The sequence below is a fragment of the Coregonus clupeaformis genome, chromosome 35, assembly GCF_020615455.1.
Source record: "Coregonus clupeaformis isolate EN_2021a chromosome 35, ASM2061545v1, whole genome shotgun sequence".
Lineage (NCBI taxonomy): Eukaryota > Metazoa > Chordata > Actinopteri > Salmoniformes > Salmonidae > Coregonus > Coregonus clupeaformis.
Window position 1 is genome coordinate 38,962,088 of NC_059226.1, and position 21,114 is coordinate 38,983,201.

The following is a 21,114-nucleotide window of genomic DNA, read 5'->3' on the forward strand; positions in this document are numbered from 1 at the left end:
AGTCTACCTGGTTGGATCCCCATTAGCTGACTCCATAACAACAGCTAGTCTACCTGGTTGGATCCCCATTAACTGACTCCATAACAACAGCTAGTCTACCTGGTTGGATCCCCATTAGCTGACTCCATAACAACAGCTAGTCTACCTGGTTGGATCCCCATTAGCTGACTCCATAACAACAGCTAGTCTACCTGGTTGGATCCCCATTAGCTGACTCCATAACAACAGCTAGTCTCCCTGGTTGGATCCCCATTAGCTGACTCCATAACAACAGCTAGTCTACCTGGTTGGATCCCCATTAGCTGACTCCATAACATCAGCTAGTCTACCTGGTTGGATCCCCATTAGCTGACTCCATAACACCTGGGGTCCAAACACAACTAAAAGACATTACAGACATTGACAGGTATTTCTTCCTAACCCTTTAAGAGAATACAGCCTACACACCACTGTTTCTTGTTCTGGTTTAGTAGTAGCCTACATGGTGACACGTTTGTTATGCAGGAAAATGTCCAAAGATGGAAAAGTTTGATTGAGCCTGAGCTGGGGTCAATAGTTCACACCGTACAAACCGTAGGTAAACGACAAGGAGATTTCAAATTCAGGTAGGTCCCTCCCCGTATCGTTTAGTGAATACACCGATGCACTGCTTGGGTTCATTTGAGGTGCGAACAGTTTCTCGCCCGGTGCACCGGGACTTGCATTCAGAGAAAAGGTAAGTCGACAACGATTCAATGCGCATCGGGGCGCCGATCAAGCTATATCGAGCGCACCTGCAGTGACCAAAACGGACCACCGCCCCTCTTTCAGATCTGCATCACCAGAAATATTTTTCAACTTAACTTTGATTTAGTCCATGGTTTCCCAAACTCAGTCCCGTGGCCCCCCTGGTTGCACGTGTTGGTTTTTGGGGGTCCCAGGACCGAGTTTGGGAAACACTGATTTAGTCAACATTTACATAGTTTATATGCCCATTGTTGCATGTCACTTTTACTTGACCGACTTGACGAGACGGACTAGTTTCTTCAGCAACAGTGTTCCGACGCACGTCTTCTTTCAGGATTTGAAAGAACGGAACGTTTCGACCGTCTTGGGGATCACGCGGATAGTAATCACGATAATGTAGTATCAATCGCCTATAACAATCATTCCCTACCTCATAGCCTATAACATCACATCGGATCATATTGATTAGGCTAATCAATATGAATCAACATATAAGCCTAAAATGATCAATCTTGAAAGTTAAAATCAGTATTGTAATAACTTTACAATTCTGCGGATGTTTTACCCCCTAAATCACCTCTCTATAATAGTCTAACTTCTCAAAAACACTTTTCTACATTCAATTGTAAAAGAATGCTACATTCTACATTCAATTGTAAAAGAATGCTACAAACCTCTTTCTTCGACCGTTCTTCTACTTCCTTATATAATGTAGACGACTTCCTTATATAATGTAGACTACTTCCTTATAAATGTAGACAGCTTCCTATTTCAACACGGTCGTCGCGTTCAACACGTATAGGTTTTTATATTATATGTTCATATTTACGTCATATAAAGTCTTCATACACTTAATACAAGTATTCAGCCCATAAATTCATATTCTATATGGTAAAAGTGGGTTTTTATTCTTTTATTTCAGGATTTGATTTAGTGATGTTTTGCAGGTGTTACCAAGAGAGGGCCCTGTGACAACACCCAGGTTTGGCAGAAGGACGCTAGACGGTCATATCTGTGTGGTAACATGATAGGATGGGTAACCAATGATATACAATGACTCTGCAAACCCCAAAACAGACTGATTACAATGCATATTACAGTGAGGGAAACAAGTATTTGATCCCCTGCTGATTTTGTACGTTTGCCCACTGACAAATAAATGATCAGTCTATAATTTTAATGGTAGGTTTATTTGAACAGTGAGAGACAGAATAACAACAACAAAAATCCAGAAAAACACATGTCAAAAATGTAATAATTTCATTTGCATTTTAATGACGGAAATAAGTATTTGACCCCCTCTCAATCAGAAAGATTTCTGGCTCCCAGGTGTCTTTTATACAGGTAACGAGCTGAGATTAGGAGCACACTCTTAAAGGGAGTGCTCCTAATCTCAGTTTGTTACCTGTATAAAAGACACCTGTCCACAGAAGCAATCAATCAATCAGATTCCAAACTCTCCACCATGGCCAAGACCAAAGAGCTCTCCAAGGATGTCAGGGACAAGATTGTAGACCTACACAAGGCTGGAATGGGCTACAAGACCATCGCCAAACAGCTTGGTGAGAAGGTGACAACAGTTGGTGTGATTATTCGCAAAGGAAGAAACACAAAAGAACTGTCAATCTCCATCAGCCTGGGGCTCCATGCAAGATCTCACCTCGTGGAGTTGCAATGATCATGAGAACGGTGAGGAATCAGCCCAGAACTACACGGGAGGATCTTGTCAATGATCTCAAGGCAGCTGGGACCATAGTCACCAAGAAAACATTGGTAACACACTACGCCGTGAAGGACTGAAATCCTGCAGCGCCCGCAAGGTCCCCCTGCTCAAGAAAGCACATATACATGCCCGTCTGAAGTTTGCCAATGAATATCTGAATGATTCAGAGGAGAACTGGGTAAAAGTGTTGTGGTCAGATGAGACCAAAATGGAGCTCTTTGGCATCAACTCAACTCGCCGTGTTTGGAGGAGGAGGAATGCTGCCTATGACCCCAAGAACACCATCCCCACCGTCAAACATGGAGGCGGAAACATTATGCTTTGGGGGTGTTTTTCTGCTAAGGGGACAGGACAACTTCACCGCATCAAAGGGACGATGGACGGGGCCATGTACCGTCAAATCTTGGGTGAGAACCTCCTTCCCTCAGCCAGGGCATTGAAAATGGGTCGTAAATGGGTATTCCAGCATGACAATGACCCAAAACACACGGCCAAGGCAACAAAGGAGTGGCTCAAGAAGAAGCACATTAAGGTCCTGGAGTGGCCTAGCCAGTCTCCAGACCTTAATCCCATAGAAAATCTGTGGAGGGAGCTGAAGGTTCGAGTTGCCAAACATCAGCCTCGAAACCTTAATGACTTGGAGAAGATCTGCAAAGAGGAGTGGGACAAAATCCCTCTTGAGATGTGTGCAAACCTGGTGGCCAACTACAAGAAACGTCTGACCTCTGTGATTGCCAACAAGGGTTTTGCCACCAAGTACTAAGTCATGTTTTGCAGAGGGGTCAAATACTAATTTCCCTCATTAAAATGCAAATCAATTTATAACATTTTTGACATGCGTTTTTCTGGATTTTTTTGTTGTTATTCTGTCTCTCACTGTTCAAATAAACCTACCATTAAAATTATGATTAAGACTGATCATTTCTTTGTCAGTGGGAAAACGTACAAAATCAGCAGGGGATCAAATACTTTTTTCTCTCACTGTATATGATGTTACATTGAACTAATCACACTTATTAAAGACCAACTCACAGACTCATAAATACATTCCATTCCTCTTCATTTCATTTATTGAAAATGTATTTGACCGGGATGCTGCACATCAATCAACATTTCAGTAAAGGTGTCAGATTTAGCCAGCTAGCTAGTTTTCAACTGTAGTCCCTGGGCAGGTAGATACAACATAAAATTGCCCTAGCACTAACACACCCGATACAAAAACAATCAAGGGCTTGATGATAAAGTTAATTAGTTAAATCTAAGGTGTTAGTTCTAGGACCAAAAACTAAAACATGCACCTCCTGGGGGCCCTGGAGGAGAGCTTTGAAAAAGGATGAGCCAGAATAACATGATTCAAATTAACACATTTTTGTAGGCCTACATCAGCTGTACAACGTGAGTGTGTATGGCACAGGTGGCTGGTGGATCTTCAATTGGGGAGGACAGAATGAATGGAATGGTATCAAACACATCAGACATATGGTTTCTATTCCTTTCACTCCATTCCAGCCATTTTTAATCAACCGTCCTCCCTTCACCAGCCTCCTGTGGTGTGTGGGGCCTATTTCACCTAGAATAATGCCATTCAAAAGGTTTCCTAGGCTGCGTGTACACAGGCAGCACAATTCTGATATTTTGACCAATCACATCAGATCTTTTCACATCGGATCTTTTTCAGAGCTTATCTGATTGGTCAAAAGACCAATGAGTGAAAAAATATATATATATATATAATTGGGCTTCCTGTGTAAACACAGCCATGGTACTTTACAGTAATCCAGTCCACCAGATTTCCAACTGTACCTTTAACATTTCCAACATCCAAGACACCCAGGTAATTTGCCAAATTAATTTCTCAATGTCGGTCTGGAATTCTCTTCCTCACGAACTAATTAAAAGCGCAATATGTAGCTTTGTGGGCGACCCGACCAAAATTCACGTCAGTTATAGATCTGTCTTCTGGTTGAAAGCCAGTCTGATACGTGTGCTATTTCTCTGCTTCACGTCCGTAACTTTAGTTTAGGCATTTTTTTTACTCTCGGTTTTGTTTTAGCTTCAAACAGCTGAAACTAAATAAAAACATGGGTTTTATTGAAAATATATTTCAGTGGTTCAGATGGTACAATGATTCTCTATACTCTGCATGACTTGTTTAGATGAACCATCTGAAATCTAGCGACAATGCAAATGGTGGAGCTATTTCTGCATATTGCGTCTTAGACTGCAATTACCAGAATGCTTTGCGACAGGAAGTGGAAGTGAGAACGAAAACGCTCCACTTATGAGCAAGTGACAAGTGATAAGCCTGGCTTTCGCTAGCAACTTTCTTTGATAGTTTTGTAGAATCTAAAGTGGTCAAATGTAACGTGAAGTATTATTCAAATAAGCTTTCATATTACAACCGTCGTCCCGAGTCATTACTTTAAAGATAGTTATTCCATAGCGCCTTTAAAATGTCTCATAGTACTTTTACAGTAATCCAGTCTACCAGATTCCCCACTGAACATTACCAACATCCACCTTCTCAATGAGATAATATGTGATCCTCATCATCACTGGGACTGTATCTACATAAAGACCAACAGGTCCCTTTAAGAGTCTGCATGGCAGGCCAGTAGTGGACAGAATTCTGGACAGAGCTCTATAAAGAGAGAGAGAGATAATTAATACAGACAGACACACAGACTGGGAATTAATATAGACAGACAGACAAAAACATACTGACGGACCGACCGACCGAACAACCGACACACAGACCAACAGAAAAATCGCTATAGATATATAGTGTACAGTCGTGGTCAAAAGTTTTGAGAATGACACAAATATTAATTTTCACAACGTCTGCTGCCTCAGTTTTTATGATGGCAATTTGCATATACTCCAGAATGTTATGAAGAGTGATCAGATGAATTGCAATTAATTGCAAAGTCCCTCTTTGCCATAAAAATGAACTTAATCCCCCAAAAACATTTCCACTGCATTTCAGCCCTGCCACAAAAGGACCAGCTGACATCATGTGAGTGATTCTCTCGTTAACACAGGTGAGAGTGTTGACGAGGACAAGGCTGGAGATCACTCTGTCATGCTGATTGAGTTAGAATAACAGACTGGAAGCTTTAAAAGGAGGGTGGTGCTTGAAATCATTGTTCTTCCTCTGTTAACCATGGTTACCTGAAAGGAAACATGTGCCATCATCATTGCTTTGCACAAAAAGGGCTTCACAGGCAAGGATATTGCTGCTAGTAAGATTGCACCTAAATCAACCATTTATCGGATCATAAAGAACTTCAAGGAGAGAGGTTCAATTGTTGTGAAGAAGGCTTCAGGGCGCCCAAGAAAGTCCAGCAAGCGCCAGGACCGTCTCCTAAAGTTGATTCAGCTGCGGGATCGGGGCACCACCAGTGCAGAGCTTGCTCAGGAATGGCAGCAGGCAGATGTGAGTGCATCTGCACGCACAGTGAGGCAAAGTCTTTTGGAGAATGGCCTGGTGTCAAGAAGGGCAGCGAGGAAGCCACTTCTCTCCAGGAAAAACATCAGGGACTGACTGATATTCTGCAAAAGGTACAGGGATTGGACTGCTGAGGACTGGGGTAAAGTAATTTTCTCTGATGAATCCCCTTTCCGATTGTTTGGGGCATCCGGAAAAAAGCTTGTCCGGAGAAGACAAGGTGCGCGCTACCATCAGTCCTGTGTCATGCCAACAGTAAAGCATCCTGAGACCATTCATGTGTGGGGTTGCTTCTCAGCCAAGGTAGTGGGCTCACTCACAATTTTGCCTAAGAACACAGCCATGAATAAAGAATGGTACCAACACATCCTCAGAGAGCAACTTCTCCCAACCATCCAAGAACAGTTTGGTGACGAACAATGCCTTTTCCAGCATGATGGAGCACCTTGCCATAAGGCAAAAGTGATAACTAAGTGGCTCGGGAACAAAACATCTGAGTTTTGGGTCCATGGCCAGGAAACTCCCCAGACCTTAATCCCATTGAGAATTTGTGGTCAATCCTCAAGAGGCAGGTGGACAAACAAAAACCCACAAATTCTGACAAACTCCAAGGACTCTAAGATAACCTGCCTAAATGACTACTGACCCGTAGCACTGACGTCTGTAGCCATGAAGTGCTTTGAAAGGCTGGTCATGGCTCACATCAACAGCATTATCCCAGAAACCCTAGACCCACTCCAATTTGCATACCGCCCCAACAGATCCACAGATGATGCAATCTCTATTGCACTCCACACTGCCCTTTCCCACCTGGACAAGAGGAACACCTACGTGAGAATGCTATTCATTGACTACAGCTCAGCATTCAACACCATAGTGCCCTCTAAGCTCATCACTAAGCTAAGGATCCTGGGACTAAACACCTCCCTCTGCAACTGGATCCTGGACTTCCTGACGGGCCGCCCCCAAGGTGGTAAGGGTAGGTAAGAACACATCTGCCACACTGATCCTCAACACGGGGGCCCCTCAGGGGTGCGTGCTCAGTCCCCTCCTGTACTCTCTGTTCACCCATGACTGCATGGCCAGGCACGACTCCAACACCATCATTAAGTTTGCCGATGACACAACAGTGGTAGGCCTGATCACCGACAACGATGAGACAGCCTATAGGGAGGAGGTCAGAGACCTGGCCGTGTGGTGCCAGGACAACAACCTCTCCCTCAACGTGACCAAGACAAAGGAGATGATTGTGGACTACAGGAAAAAAAAGAGGACTGAGCACGCCCCCATTCTCATCGACGGGGCTGTAGTGGAACAGGTTGAGAGCTTCAAGTTCCTTGGTGTCCACATCACCAACGAACTATCATGGTCCAAACACACCAAGACAGTTGTGAAGAGGGCACGACAAAGCCTATTCCCCCTCAGGAGATTGAAAAGATTTGGCATGGGTCCTCAGATCCTCAAAAAATTCTACAGCTGCACCATCGAGAGCATCCTGCCTGGTTGCATCACAGCCTGGTATGGCAACTGCTTGGCCTCCGACCGCAAGGCACTACAGAGGGTAGTGCGTACGGCCCAGTACATCACTGGGGCCAAGCTTCCTGCCATCCAGGACCTCTATACCAGGCGGTGTCAGAGGAAGGCCCTCAAAATTGTCAAAGACTCCAGCCACCCTAGTCATAAACTGTTCTCTCTGCTACCGCACAGCAAGCGGTACCGGAGTGCCAAGTCTAGGTCCAAAATACTTCTCAACAGCTTCTACCCCCAAGCCATAAGACTCCTGAACAGCTAATCATGGCTACCCGGACTATTTGCACTGCCCCCCCACCCCATCCTTTTTACGCTGCTGCTACTCTGTTAATTATTTATGCATAGTCACTTTAACTCTACCCACATGTACATATTACTTCAACTACCTCAACTAGCCGGTGCCCCCGCACATTGACTCTGCACCGGTACCCCCCTGTATATATAGCCTCCCTACTGTTATTTTATTTTACTTCTGCTCTTTTTTTCTCAACACTTTTTTTGTTGTTGTTTTATTTTTACTTTTTTTGTTAAAAATAAATGCACTGTTGGTTAAGGGCTGTAAGTAAGCATTTCACTGTAATGTCTGCACCTGTTGTATTCGGCGCATGTGACCAATACAATTTGATTTGATTTGATTTGATTATGCAAGAATGGCCTGCCATCAGTCAGGATGTGACCCAGATGTTAATTGACAGCATGCCAGGGCGGATTGCAGAGGTCTTGAAAAAGAAGGGTCAACACTGCAAATATGCAGGTTATGCATGGTCACACTACCCTGATAGAAGACTGTAGAATACAGTAACACACCTCCAGCATGGTCACACTACCCATGTCACCCTATGTATTCCTTATGTATGCCTATGTAGTCTCTATGTATCCCTTATGGCTTGTAATGTAGCCTTTATGTATTGGCCGCCCGGCCAAACTGAGCAATCGGGGGAGAAGGGCCTTGGTCAGGGAGGTGACCAAGAACCCGATGGTCACTCTGACAGAGCTCCAGAGTTCCTCTGTGGAGATGGGAGAACCTTCCAGAAGGACTCCACCAATCAGGCTTTTATGGTAGAATGGCCAGATGGAAGCCACTCCTCAGTAAAATGCACGACAGGACTTTCAGATCATGAGAAACAAGATTCCCAAGCGTCACGTCTGGAGGAAACCTGTGGGATCTTTTTCAGCAGCAGGAACTGGGAGACTAGTCAGGATCGAGGGAAAGACGACAGGAGCAAAGTACAGAGAAATCCTTGATGAAAACCTGCTCCAGAGGACCTCAGACTGGGGCCAAGGTTCCATTTCCAACAGGACAACGACCCTAAACACACAGACAAGACAACGCAGGAGTGGCTTCAGGGACAAGTCTTGGAGTGTCCTTGAGTGGCCCAGCCAGAGCCCGGACTTGAACCCGATCGAACATCTCTGGAGAGACCTGAAAATAGCTGTGCAGCGACGCTCCCCATCCAACCTGACAGAGCTTGAGAGGATCTGCAGAGAAGAATGGGAGAAACTCCCCAAACACAGGTGTGCCAAGCTTGTAGCGTCATACCCAAGGCTGCAATCGCTGCCAAAGGTGCTTCAACATACTACTGAGTAAAGGGTCTGAATACTTACTGTCAGGTCCATAGATATTTGGACATTGACCAAGTTATTAGTAGTTCAGCTGTCTACCACAGCATGTTGGAGTTGACATTTTGAATAATGAATATGAACTGAAAAGTAATTGGACAATTGGCTGCTCAGCTGTTCCATGACCAGGTGCGTGTTATTCCCACATTAGTTCATTTACAAGGAAGCAGATAAAAAGGTCTAGAGTTGATTTCAAGTTTCAGGCATTTGCATTTGGAATCTGTTGCCGTTAACCCTCAATATGAAGTCCAAAGAGCTGTCACTGCCAGTGAAGCAAGACATCATAAAGCTGAAAAAGTAAAACAAACCCATCAGAGAAACAAAAACATTAGGTGTGGCCAATTCCACAAGCTTCCCACAATAAATTGGGTGAATTTTGGTCCATTCCTCCTGACAGAGCTGGTGTAACTTGCTCACACACACTTTTTCCGTTCTGCCCACACATGTTCTATAGTATTGAGGTCAGGGCTTTGTGATGGCCACTCCAATACCTTGACTTTGTTGTCCTTAAGCCATTTTGGCACAACTTTGGAAGTATGCTTGGGGTCATTGTCCATTTGGAAGACCCATTTGCGACCAAGCTATAACTTCCTGACTGATGTCTTGAGATGTTGCTTCAATATATCCACATAATTTTCCTTCCTCATGATGCCATCTATTTTGTGAAGTGCACCAGTCCCTCCTGCAGCAAAGCACCCCCACAGCATGATGCTGCCACCCCCTTGCTTCACGGTTGGGATGGTGTTCTTCGGCTTGCAAGCTACCCCGTTTTTCCTCCAAACATAACGATGGCTTTATGGCCAAACAGTTATATATTTGTTTAATCAGACCAGAGGATATTTCTCATAAAAGTACGATCTTTGTCCCCATGTGCAGTTGCAAACCGTAGTCTGGCTTTTTTATGGCAGTTTTGGAGCAGTGGCTTCTTCCTTGCTAAGCGGCCTTTCAGGTTATGTCGAAATAGGACTCGTTTTACTGTGGATATAAATACTTTTGTAGCTGTTTCCTCCAGCATCTTCACAAGGTCCTTTGCTGTTGTTCTGGGATTGATTTGCACTTTTCGCACCAAAGTACGTTCATCTCTAGGAAACAGAACGCGTCTCCTTCCTGAGCAGTATGACGGCTGCGTGGTCCCATGGTGTTTATACTTGCGTACTATTGTTTTAACAGATGAACGTGGTACCTTCAGGCGTTTGGAAATTGCTCCCAAGGATGAACCAGACTTGTGGAGGTCTACAATTATTTTTCTGAGGTCTTTTGATTTTCCCATGATGTCAAACGAAGAGGCACTGAGTTTGAAGGTAGGCCTTGAAATACCTCCACAGGTACACCTTGACTCAAATGATGTCAATTAGCCTATCAGAAGCTTCTAAAGCCATGACATCATTTTCTGGAATTTTCCAAGCTGTTTAAAGGCACAGTGAACTTACTGTATGTAAACTTCTGACCCACTGGAATTGTGATACAGTGAATTATAAGTGAAATTATATGTCTGTAAACAATTGTTGGAAAAATTACTTGTGTCATGCACAAAGTAGATGTCCTAACCGACTTGCCAAAACTATAGTTTGTTAACAAAGAATGTGTGGAGTGGTTGAAAAACAACTTTTAATGACTCCAACCTAAGTGTATGTAAACTTCCGACTTTAACTGTAGTCTATGTATTCCTTATGGCTTCTAATATAGTCTATGTATCCCTTATGTCTTCTAATGTAGTCTATGTATTCCTTATGTCTTCTAATGTAGTCTATGTATTCCTTATGGCTTCTAATGTAGTCTATGTATTCCTTATGGCTTCTAATGTAGTCTATGTATCCCTTGTGTCTTCTAATGTAGTCTATGTATTCCTTATGGCTTCTAATGTAGTCTATGTATCCCTTATGTCTTCTAATGTAGTCTATGTATCCCTTATGTCTTCTAATGTAGTCTATGTATCCCTTATGGCTTCTAATGTAGTCTATGTATCCCTTATGGCTTCTAATGTAGTCTATGTATCCCTTATGGCTTCTAATGTAGTCTATGTATTCCTTATGGCTTCTAATGTAGTCTATGTATCCCTTATGGCTTCTAATGTAGTCTATGTATTCCTTATGGCTTCTAATGTAGTCTATGTATCCCTTACGACTTCTAATGTAGTCTATGTATCCCTTACGACTTCTAATGTAGTCTATGTATTCCTTACTGCTTCTAATGTGGTCTATGTATCCCTTATGGCTTCTAATGTAGTCTCGATGTATTCTTTTTGTGTCTCTGACTGTCTGACTAACACCTGGTCTAAGTACCTGGTCTCACTATATAGTACTATGTCACCTTATGTAGTCTCTATGCCTTCCTATGTCTGTTACTAACACTGGTGTCACTGGCAGCGCTCTATCAGTCTAGTTAACCCACAAGCCCCTGAGCAGCGCTGTAATTAACCCTCTATCAGTCTAGTTAACCCACAAGCCCCTGAGCAGCGCTGTAATTAACCCTCTATCAGTCTAGTTAACCCACAAGCCCCTGAGCAGCGCTGTAATTAACCCTCTATCAGTCTAGTTAACCCACAAGCCCCTGAGCAGCGCTGTAATTAACCCTCTTATCAGTCTAGTTAACCCACAAGCCCCTGAGCAGCGCTGTAATTAACCCTCTATCAGTCAGAGGAAGTAAGAGCATAAACAACACACACACTCCACCCAGCCACACTCTCCACCCAGCCACACACTCCACCCAGCCACACACTCCACCCAGCCACACTCTCCACCCAGCCACTCTCCACCCAGCCACACACACCACCCAGCCACACACACACACCACCCAGCCACACACACACACCACCCAGCCACACACACACCACCCAGCCACACACACCACCCAGCCACACACACACCACCCAGCCACACACACACCACCCAGCCACACTCCACCCAGCCACACTCCACCCAGCCACACACTCCACCCAGACACACACCACCCAGCCACACTCCACCCAGCCACACACACACACACCACCCAGCCACACACACACACACTCCACCCAGCCACACACACACACACTCCACCCAGCCACACACTCCACCCAGCCACACACTCCACCCAGCCACACTCCACCCAGCCACACTCCACCCAGCCACACTCCACCCAGCCACACACTCCACCCAGCCACACACTCCACCCAGCCACACACTCCCACTCCACCCAGCCACACACTCCACCCAGCCACACTCTCCACCCAGCCACACTCTCCACCCAGCCACACTCTCCACCCAGCCACACTCTCCACCCAGCCAGCCACACACACCACCCAGCCACACACACACACCACCCAGCCACACACACACACCACCCAGCCACACACACACCACCCAGCCACACACACACCACCCAGCCACACTCCACCCAGCCACACACACCACCCAGCCACACTCCACCCAGCCACACTCTCCACCCAGCCACACACACACACCACCCAGCCACACACACACACCACCCAGCCACACACACACACCACCCAGCCACACACTCCACCCAGCCACACACTCCACCCAGCCACACTCCACCCAGCCACACACACCACCCAGCCACACACACCACCCAGCCACACTCTCCACCCAGCCACACACACACACCACCCAGCCACACACACACACCACCCAGCCACACTCCACCCAGCCACACACACCACCCAGCCACACACACACTCCACCCAGCCACACACTCCACCCAGCCACACACACCACCCAGCCACACTCTCCACCCAGCCACACACACACACCACCCAGCCACACACACCACCCAGCCACACTCCACCCAGCCACACACACCACCCAGCCACACACACACTCCACCCAGCCACACTCCACCCAGCCACACACTCCACCCAGCCACACACACCACCCAGCCACACACTCCACCCAGCCACACACTCCACCCAGCCACACACTCCACCCAGCCACACACTGACCACCCAGCCACACTCCACCCAGCCACACACTCCACCCAGCCACACACTCCACCCAGCCACACTCCACCCAGCCACACACTCCACCCAGCCACACACTGACCACCCAACACACAGAAGTTATCAAAAGCTTGTTTTTTTATTCAACAATTTGACATCTTTCAGCGAGGTGTTTAGTAAAGAAACAAGATGGACGAAAATAAATGACAGAAGAAGATGAGGGTCGTTTATGATCGTCATGACTACGAAGGGAACAGGTAAACAACAACAATCTCTGAGCATGATCAACTACAGCAGTGCTCTGAGGGAGGGATGGAGAGAGGAAGAGATGTATAGAGGGAGATGAAGAGAGACAGAGGGGAGGAGGGTGTTCTCTCCATCACTCCATGGTGTCCTGGTTCTCCTGGTCTCCTCCCAGGTAGACAGAGATAGAGAGATGGAGAGAGACAGAGGGGAGGAGGGTGTTCTCTCCATCACTCCATGGTGTCCTGGTTCTCCTGGTCTCCTCCCAGGTAGACAGAGATAGAGAGATGGAGAGAGACAGAGGGGAGGAGGGTGTTCTCGCCATCACTCCATGGTGTCCTGGTTCTCCTGGTCTCCTCCCAGGTCATCACCAGGTTCTTTGCCCTCCTTGCTTCTCTTGCTCTTCTTGTGTTTGTGTCTCCTGTGACCGTCTCCTTCTTCACTATCATGTCTCCTCCTGCTGCTACTGCTCAGAGAGAGGGGGAGGAGGGGAGGGGAGGGGGGAGAGAGAGAGGGAGGAGGGGAGGAGGGGGGGAGGAGGGGGGGAGAGAGGGAGAAGGAGGGAGAGAGAGGGAGGGATGAGAGAGAGGGGGAGAGAGAGGGGGGGAGAGAGAGGGGGGAGAGAGAAGAGAGGGAGGAGAGAGAAGAGAGGGAGGAGAGAGAGGAGAGGGAGGAGAGAGAGACAGGAGAGAGGAGGAGTAGAGAGAGAGACAGGAGAGAGGGGGAGGAGAGAGAGAGTGGGGAGGAAAGGAAGAGAGTTGTTATTCTGATTCAGAGAGACAACAAAGAGGTGAAATAGTGTGTGTGTGTGTGTAACGTACCTGCGTGATGACTTGTGTCTCCCCTCCTCTTTCTCTCTGTGTCTTCTCTCTCTGTGTCTCTCCTCCTTCTCACGGCTCGACCTCTCTCTGTGACGCTCTCCCCCTCCGCCACCGCCACGGTCGCCGCCTCCACGGTCACCGCCGCCGCGGTCAACGCCTCCACGGTCACCGCCTCCACGGTCACCGCCTCCACGGTCACCGCTGCTATAGCCACGCTCCGCCTGGTACTCACGGTAACCGCGGTACCGCTCCTCGTCACTATGGAGACCAGACATGATTATAAAAATCGGCTTTTCTTGATTGAAACAACTCATCTCACTGTTCAATCTGTTGGTCGTTGTTAAACAGATGTTGTTCTCTCGTGGTAGAGAATATGTGAAACTGGAAGAGATAGTGTGTGACCATGCATGCGTCTGAATGTGTGTTTGTGTGTTAACGTGTACATGTGTAACGTAGGGTCCGTGAAAATCTGTTTCTTCTCATATTCTGTGTTCTCCGTTCTGTTCTGTTTTTCCAGGTTTCAGTTTACCTCAGTTTCAGGTTCTCTCAAAAACCACACTTTAATAGAAAAACAACTCAATTGGATTGTTCTAAGTCCACAACAATGCTTAAACCACATCAGGAGAGCACGTTTCAGGTCTGGTCATGTTTTTCTATTGTATTTTTTTGGGTTGTAGTTATCCTTTAATTCCATTGCCCACCTAGCAAGAGGCTGTTGTTAGCTGTGTTTTTGTAGCGCCCATGTGATAGTAGAGTTTGCTAAACAAATCGGCACTGGATTGATGCAAATAAATCATGATATGATTCTGCCAGGTAAGCATAGGCTACTTTTGTAGCTAACATTTAATTGAGAGGTTTTTTTGGGGAAAAACTTTCCAACTACCAGAATATTTTTCATTAGCATCATGGCTAACGGCTACATAAAGTGGTAGCTGCATGCACCTATAATAATATAATAATACTATGCCATTTAGCAGACGCTTTTATCCAAATCGACTTACAGTCATGTGTGCATACATTTTTACGTATGCACCTCACACACAGACGGATAATTCTCATTGCCTCTTCAGACAGTTGAAATACGAATCACTGATGCACTCCGCTAATATCTTCTGATAAACTTGGGCTAATTAATTTAAATGTTCAATATATTTAGCAGAATACATTTTTTAAATATTGTTGAATTCAGTTTTATTGTCTGGATTCTGTGATCCCGTCCGCGGTCTCCAGATTTTATAGGGCCCTTGTAACGGAGTTAAGAACGTGCCATGAGCGCAATCCACAGCTAGCAATCGAATTCAATATTTTTTCTATAGCTCAGCTGGTTTGTGCGTTGTCAAGGAATGCGGTCACTTGTGTTTGCGAGCAGAGGACCACTGGTTGGAGCCCGGTATGGGGACAGGGACAGTGGGGGAAGATATACAGTTAGCAGAAAACTGACCTTGGTTTCATGTCTCACTGTGTCCTTGACTAACCCGTAGTCACTGTGTCCTTGACTAACCCGTAGCCACAGTGTCCTTGACTAACCCGTAGCCACAGTGTCCTTGACTAACCCGTAGCCACAGTGTCCTTGACTAACCCGTAGTCCATGTGTCCTTGACTAACCCGTAGTCACTGTGTCCTTGACTAACCCGTAGCCACTGTGTCCTTGACTAACCCGTAGTCCCTGTGTCCTTGACTAACCCGTAGTCCATGTGTCCTTGACTAACCCGTAGTCCCTGTGTCCTTGACTAACCCGTAGTCCCTGTGTCCTTGACTAACCCGTAGCCACAGTGTCCTTGACTAACCCGTAGTCCATGTGTCCTTGACTAACCCGTAGTCCCTGTGTCCTTGACTAACCCGTAGTCCCTGTGTCCTTGACTAACCCGTAGTCCCCGTGTCCTTGACTAACCCGTAGTTACTGTGTCCTTGACTAACCCGTAGCCACTGTGTCCTTGACTAACCCGTAGTCCCTGTGTCCTTGACTAACCCGTAGTTACTGTGTCCTTGACTAACCCGTAGTTACTGTGTCCTTGACTAACCCGTAGTCCCCGTGTCCTTGACTAACCCGTAGTTACTGTGTCCTTGACTAACCCGTAGTCACTGTGTCCTTGACTAACCCGTAGTCCCTGTGTCCTTGACTAACCCGTAGTCCCTGTGTCCTTGACTAACCCGTAGTCCCTGTGTCCTTGACTAACCCGTAGTCCCTGTGTCCTTGACTAACCCGTAGTCCCTGTGTCCTTGACTAACCCGTAGTCCCTGTGTCCTTGACTAACCCGTGGTCCCTGTGTCCTTGACTAACCCGTGGTCCCTGTGTCCTTGACTAACCCGTAGTCCCTGTGTCCTTGACTAACCCGTAGTCACTGTGTCCTTGACTAACCCGTAGTCCCTGTGTCCTTGACTAACCCGTAGTCCCTGTGTCCTTGACTAACCCGTAGTCCCTGTGTCCTTGACTAACCCGTAGTCCCTGTGTCCTTGACTAACCCGTAGCCACTGTGTCCTTGACTAACCCGTGGTCCCTGTGTCCTTGACTAACCCGTAGTCCCTGTGTCCTTGACTAACCCGTAGTCACTGTGTCCTTGACTAACCCGTAGTCCCTGTGTCCTTGACTAACCCGTAGTCCCCGTGTCCTTGACTAACCCGTAGTCCCCGTGTCCTTGACTAACCCGTGGTCCCTGTGTCCTTGACTAACCCGTGGTCCCTGTGTCCTTGACTAACCCGTAGTCCCTGTGTCCTTGACTAACCCGTAGTCCCTGTGTCCTTGACTAACCCGTAGTCCCCGTGTCCTTGACTAACCCGTGGTCCCTGTGTCCTTGACTAACCCGTAGTCACTGTGTCCTTGACTAACCCGTGGTCCCTGTGTCCTTGACTAACCTGTTGTAAGCCATAGCGGAGGGGCTGTGCTCTCTCTCCCTCTCCCTCTCATGTGGTCTCTCCCTGGGTCTCTCTCTCCCCTTCTCCCTCTTGTCCTCCAATCTGGGTCCTGGTCCTGGTCCTGGTGGGAATTAGTAGAGGAAAGAACATCAGGTCAGACTGATTGATTGGTTATTGATTGGTTATTGGTCACTAGTAAAAAAAAACATTAGCTGACTAACAGAGAGTAAGGCTGGGATTCAATCTGATCACGCTTTGTCGGCTATGACCCTTTTAAAGGCAATGTTCCTGTGTTTACAGAGACCACATTCACGGTAACCGCTGCATATGTCAGCTCAATCAGATCTGCTATTACTCAGATCTACCGCTGATCACATTAAAGTAATACATTGTCTATACACGCTCCTGTTTAGGTTTACCTGGAGGGGAGTAGTCCCACTGTTTAGACTGGTTTACCTAGAGGGGAGTAGTCCCACTGTTTAGACTGGTTTACCTGAAGGGGAGTAATCCTACTGTTTAGACTGGTTTACCTGGAGGGGAGTAATCCTACTGTTTAGACTGGTTTACCTGGAGGGGAGTAATCCTACTGTTTAGACTGGTTTACCTGGAGGGGAGTAATCCTACTGTTTAGACTGGTTTACCTGGAGGGGAGTAGTCCCACTGTTTAGACTGGTTTACCTGGAGGGGAGTAATCCTACTGTTTAGACTGGTTTACCTGGAGGGGAGTAATCCTACTGTTTAGACTGGTTTACCTGGAGGGGAGTAATCCTACTGTTTAGACTGGTTTACCTGGAGGGGAGTAGTCCCACTGTTTAGACTGGTTTACCTGGAGGGGAGTAATCCTACTGTTTAGACTGGTCTACCTAGAGGGGAGTAGTCCCACTGTTTAGACTGGTTTACCTGGAGGGGAGTAATCCTACTGTTTAGACTGGTTTACCTGGAGGGGAGTAGTCCCACTGTTTAGACTGGTTTACCTGGAGGGGAGTAGTCCCACTGTTTAGACTGGTTTACCTGAAGGGGAGTAATCCTACTGTTTAGACTGGTTTACCTGGAGGGGAGTAATCCTACTGTTTAGACTGGTTTACCTGGAGGGGAGTAGTCCCACTGTTTAGACTGGTTTACCTGGAGGGGAGTAATCCTACTGTTTAGACTGGTTTACCTGGAGGGGAGTAATCCTACTGTTTAGACTGGTTTACCTGGAGGGTAGTAGTCCCACTGTTTAGACTGGTTTACCTAGAGGGTAGTAGTCCCACTGTTTAGACTGGTTTACCTAGAGGGGAGTAGTCCCACTGTTTAGACTGGTTTACCTGGAGGGTAGTAGTCCCACTGTTTAGACTGGTTTACCTGGAGGGGAGTAATCCTACTGTTTAGACTGGTTTACCTGGAGGGTAGTAGTCCCACTGTTTAGACTGGTTTACCTGGAGGGGAGTAATCCCACTGTTTAGACTGGTTTACCTGGAGGGTAGTAGTCCCACTGTTTAGACTGGTTTACCTGGAGGGTAGTAGTCCCACTGTTTAGACTGGTTTACCTAGAGGGTAGTAGTCCCACTGTTTAGACTGGTTTACCTAGAGGGGAGTAGTCCCACTGTTTAGACTGGTTTACCTGGAGGGGAGTAATCCTACTGTTTATACTGGTTTACCTGGAGGGGAGTAATCCTACTGTTTAGACTGGTTTACCTAGAGGGTAGTAGTCCCACTGTTTAGACTGGTTTACCTGGAGGGGAGTAATCCCACTGTTTAGACTGGTTTACCTGGAGGGTAGTAGTCCCACTGTTTAGATTGGTCCATCATAGGAGGCCATGGAGACACTGCACCTGGCATAGGAGGAGGGTAGCCACCTGGAGACAGAGACAGACGTTATAGTAGTGTGGAAGGATATGTCTGTGTGGAGGAGGATATACTGTAGTGAGGAGGAGGAGATACTGTAGTGAGGAGGAGGATATACTGTAGTGAGGAGGAGGAGGAGGATATACTGTAGTGAGGAGGAGGAGGAGGATATACTGTAGTGAGGAGGAGGAGGAGGATATACTGTAGTGAGGAGGAGGAGGAGGATATACTGTAGTGAGGAGGAGGAGGAGGATATACTGTAGTGAGGAGGAGGAGGAGGATATACTGTAGTGAGGAGGAGGAGGATATACTGTAGTGAGGAGGAGGAGGATATACTGTAGTGAGGAGGAGGAGGATATACTGTAGTGAGGAGGAGGAGGATATACTGTAGTGAGGAGGAGGAGGAGATACTGTAGTGAGGAGGAGGAGGAGGAGGATATACTGTAGTGAGGAGGAGGAGGAGGAGGATATACTGTAGTGAGGAGGAGGAGGATATACTGTAGTGAGGAGGAGGAGGATATACTGTAGTGAGGAGGAGGAGGAGGATATACTGTAGTGAGGAGGAGGAGGAGGATATACTGTAGTGAGGAGGAGGAGGATATACTGTAGTGAGGAGGAGGAGGATATACTGTAGTGAGGAGGAGGAGGATATACTGTAGTGAGGAGGAGGATATACTGTAGTGATGAGGAGGATATACTGTAGTGATGAGGAGGAGGAGGAGGATATACTGTAGTGAGGAGGAGGAGGATATACTGTAGTGAGGAGGAGGAGGATATACTGTAGTGAGGAGGAGGAGGATATACTGTAGTGAGGAGGAGGAGGATATACTGTAGTGAGGAGGAGGAGGATATACTGTAGTGAGGAGGAGGAGGATATACTGTAGTGAGGAGGAGGATATACTGTAGTGAGGAGGAGGAGGAGGAGGATATACTGTAGTGAGGAGGAGGAGGAGGAGGAGGATATACTGTAGTGAGGAGGAGGAGGAGGATATACTGTAGTGAGGAGGAGGAGGATATACTGTAGTGAGGAGGAGGAGGATATACTGTAGTGAGGAGGAGGAGGAGGATATACTGTAGTGAGGAGGAGGAGGAGGATATACTGTAGTGAGGAGGAGGAGGAGGATATACTGTAGTGAGGAGGAGGAGGAGGATATACTGTAGTGAGGAGGAGGAGGAGGATATAATGTAGTGAGGAGGAGGAGGAGGATATACTGTAGTGAGGAGGAGGAGGAGGATATACTGTAGTGAGGAGGAGGAGGAGGATATACTGTAGTGAGGAGGAGGAGGAGGATATACTGTAGTGAGGAGGATATACTGTAGTGAGGAGGAGGAGGATATACTGTAGTGAGGAGGAGGAGTACTGTAGTGAGGAGGAGGAGGATATACTGTAGTGAGGAGGAGGAGTACTGTAGTGAGGAGGAGGAGGATATACTGTAGTGAGGAGGATATACTGTAGTGAGGAGGAGGAGGATATACTGTAGTGAGGAGGAGGAGGATATACTGTAGTGAGGAGGAGGAGGATATATTGTAGTGAGGAGGAGGAGGATATACTGTAGTGAGGAGGAGGAGGAGGATATACTGTAGTGAGGAGGAGGAGGATATACTGTAGTGTGGAGGAGGAGGATATACTGTAGTGAGGAGGAGGATATACTGTAGTGAGGAGGAGGAGGATATACTGTAGTGAGGAGGAGGAGGATATACTGTAGTGAGGAGGAGGAGGATATACTGTAGTGAGGAGGAGGAGGATATACTGTAGTGAGGAGGAGGAGGATATACTGTAGTGAGGAGGAGGAGGATATACTGTAGTGAGGAGGAGGAGGAGGATATACTGTAGTGAGGAGGAGGATATACTGTAGTGAGGAGGAGGATATACTGTAGTGAGGAGGATGAGGAGGATATACTGTAGTGAGGAGGAGGAGGATATACTGTAGTGAGGAGGAGGATATACCTGACATAGGAGGAGGGAAGCCACCTGAGGGACAATAAACAATGATGGGATTATTACAATATTGTGTGTGTACATTTCAGTGTGTGTGTGTGTGTGTGTGTGTGTGTGTGTGTGTGTGTGTACATTTCAGTGTGTGTGTGTGCATATCAGTGTGTACCCACCTAAAAACCTTACACATGGAATTACAAAACTTCCCATATGAATTAGGGCCGGGACGATACCAGTATGGTAATATTTTCTCCATAGCAAAAACAGGAAGTAGACTAAACTGTTTGGTCCTTTAACAACCCGCTGGGTGTAAAATATTGAGCTTTAGCTTAGAAAATAAAAACATGTGACTCTGGATGACAACATGATGTTTGTTTCCAACGTCAGGGCTGTTTTCCTAAAGAAGTTAAATCCGCTTCGTGTTCGGTTTCCTTGCCACGATACTAACTA

General features: G+C 46.7%; 1 protein-coding gene across 3 annotated transcripts in view; it reads right to left on the reverse strand.

The window, feature by feature from the left end:
* Positions 1–13,104: 13,104 nt before the first annotated feature.
* fip1l1b (FIP1 like 1b (S. cerevisiae)) overlaps positions 13,105–21,114 on the reverse strand; it is a 34,768-nt gene continuing 26,758 nt past the window's right edge. For all 3 annotated transcript variants that reach the window (XM_045211087.1, XM_045211088.1, XM_045211086.1), the window contains exons 15-19: positions 20,677–20,700; positions 18,653–18,739; positions 16,902–17,022; positions 14,049–14,306; positions 13,105–13,693 (exon numbers count right to left, since the gene is read on the reverse strand). In XM_045211087.1, the coding sequence (XP_045067022.1) occupies positions 13,552–13,693; positions 14,049–14,306; positions 16,902–17,022; positions 18,653–18,739; positions 20,677–20,700 (632 nt within the window). In that variant the 3' untranslated portion in view covers positions 13,105–13,551. The remainder of the gene's footprint in view (positions 13,694–14,048; positions 14,307–16,901; positions 17,023–18,652; positions 18,740–20,676; positions 20,701–21,114) is intronic.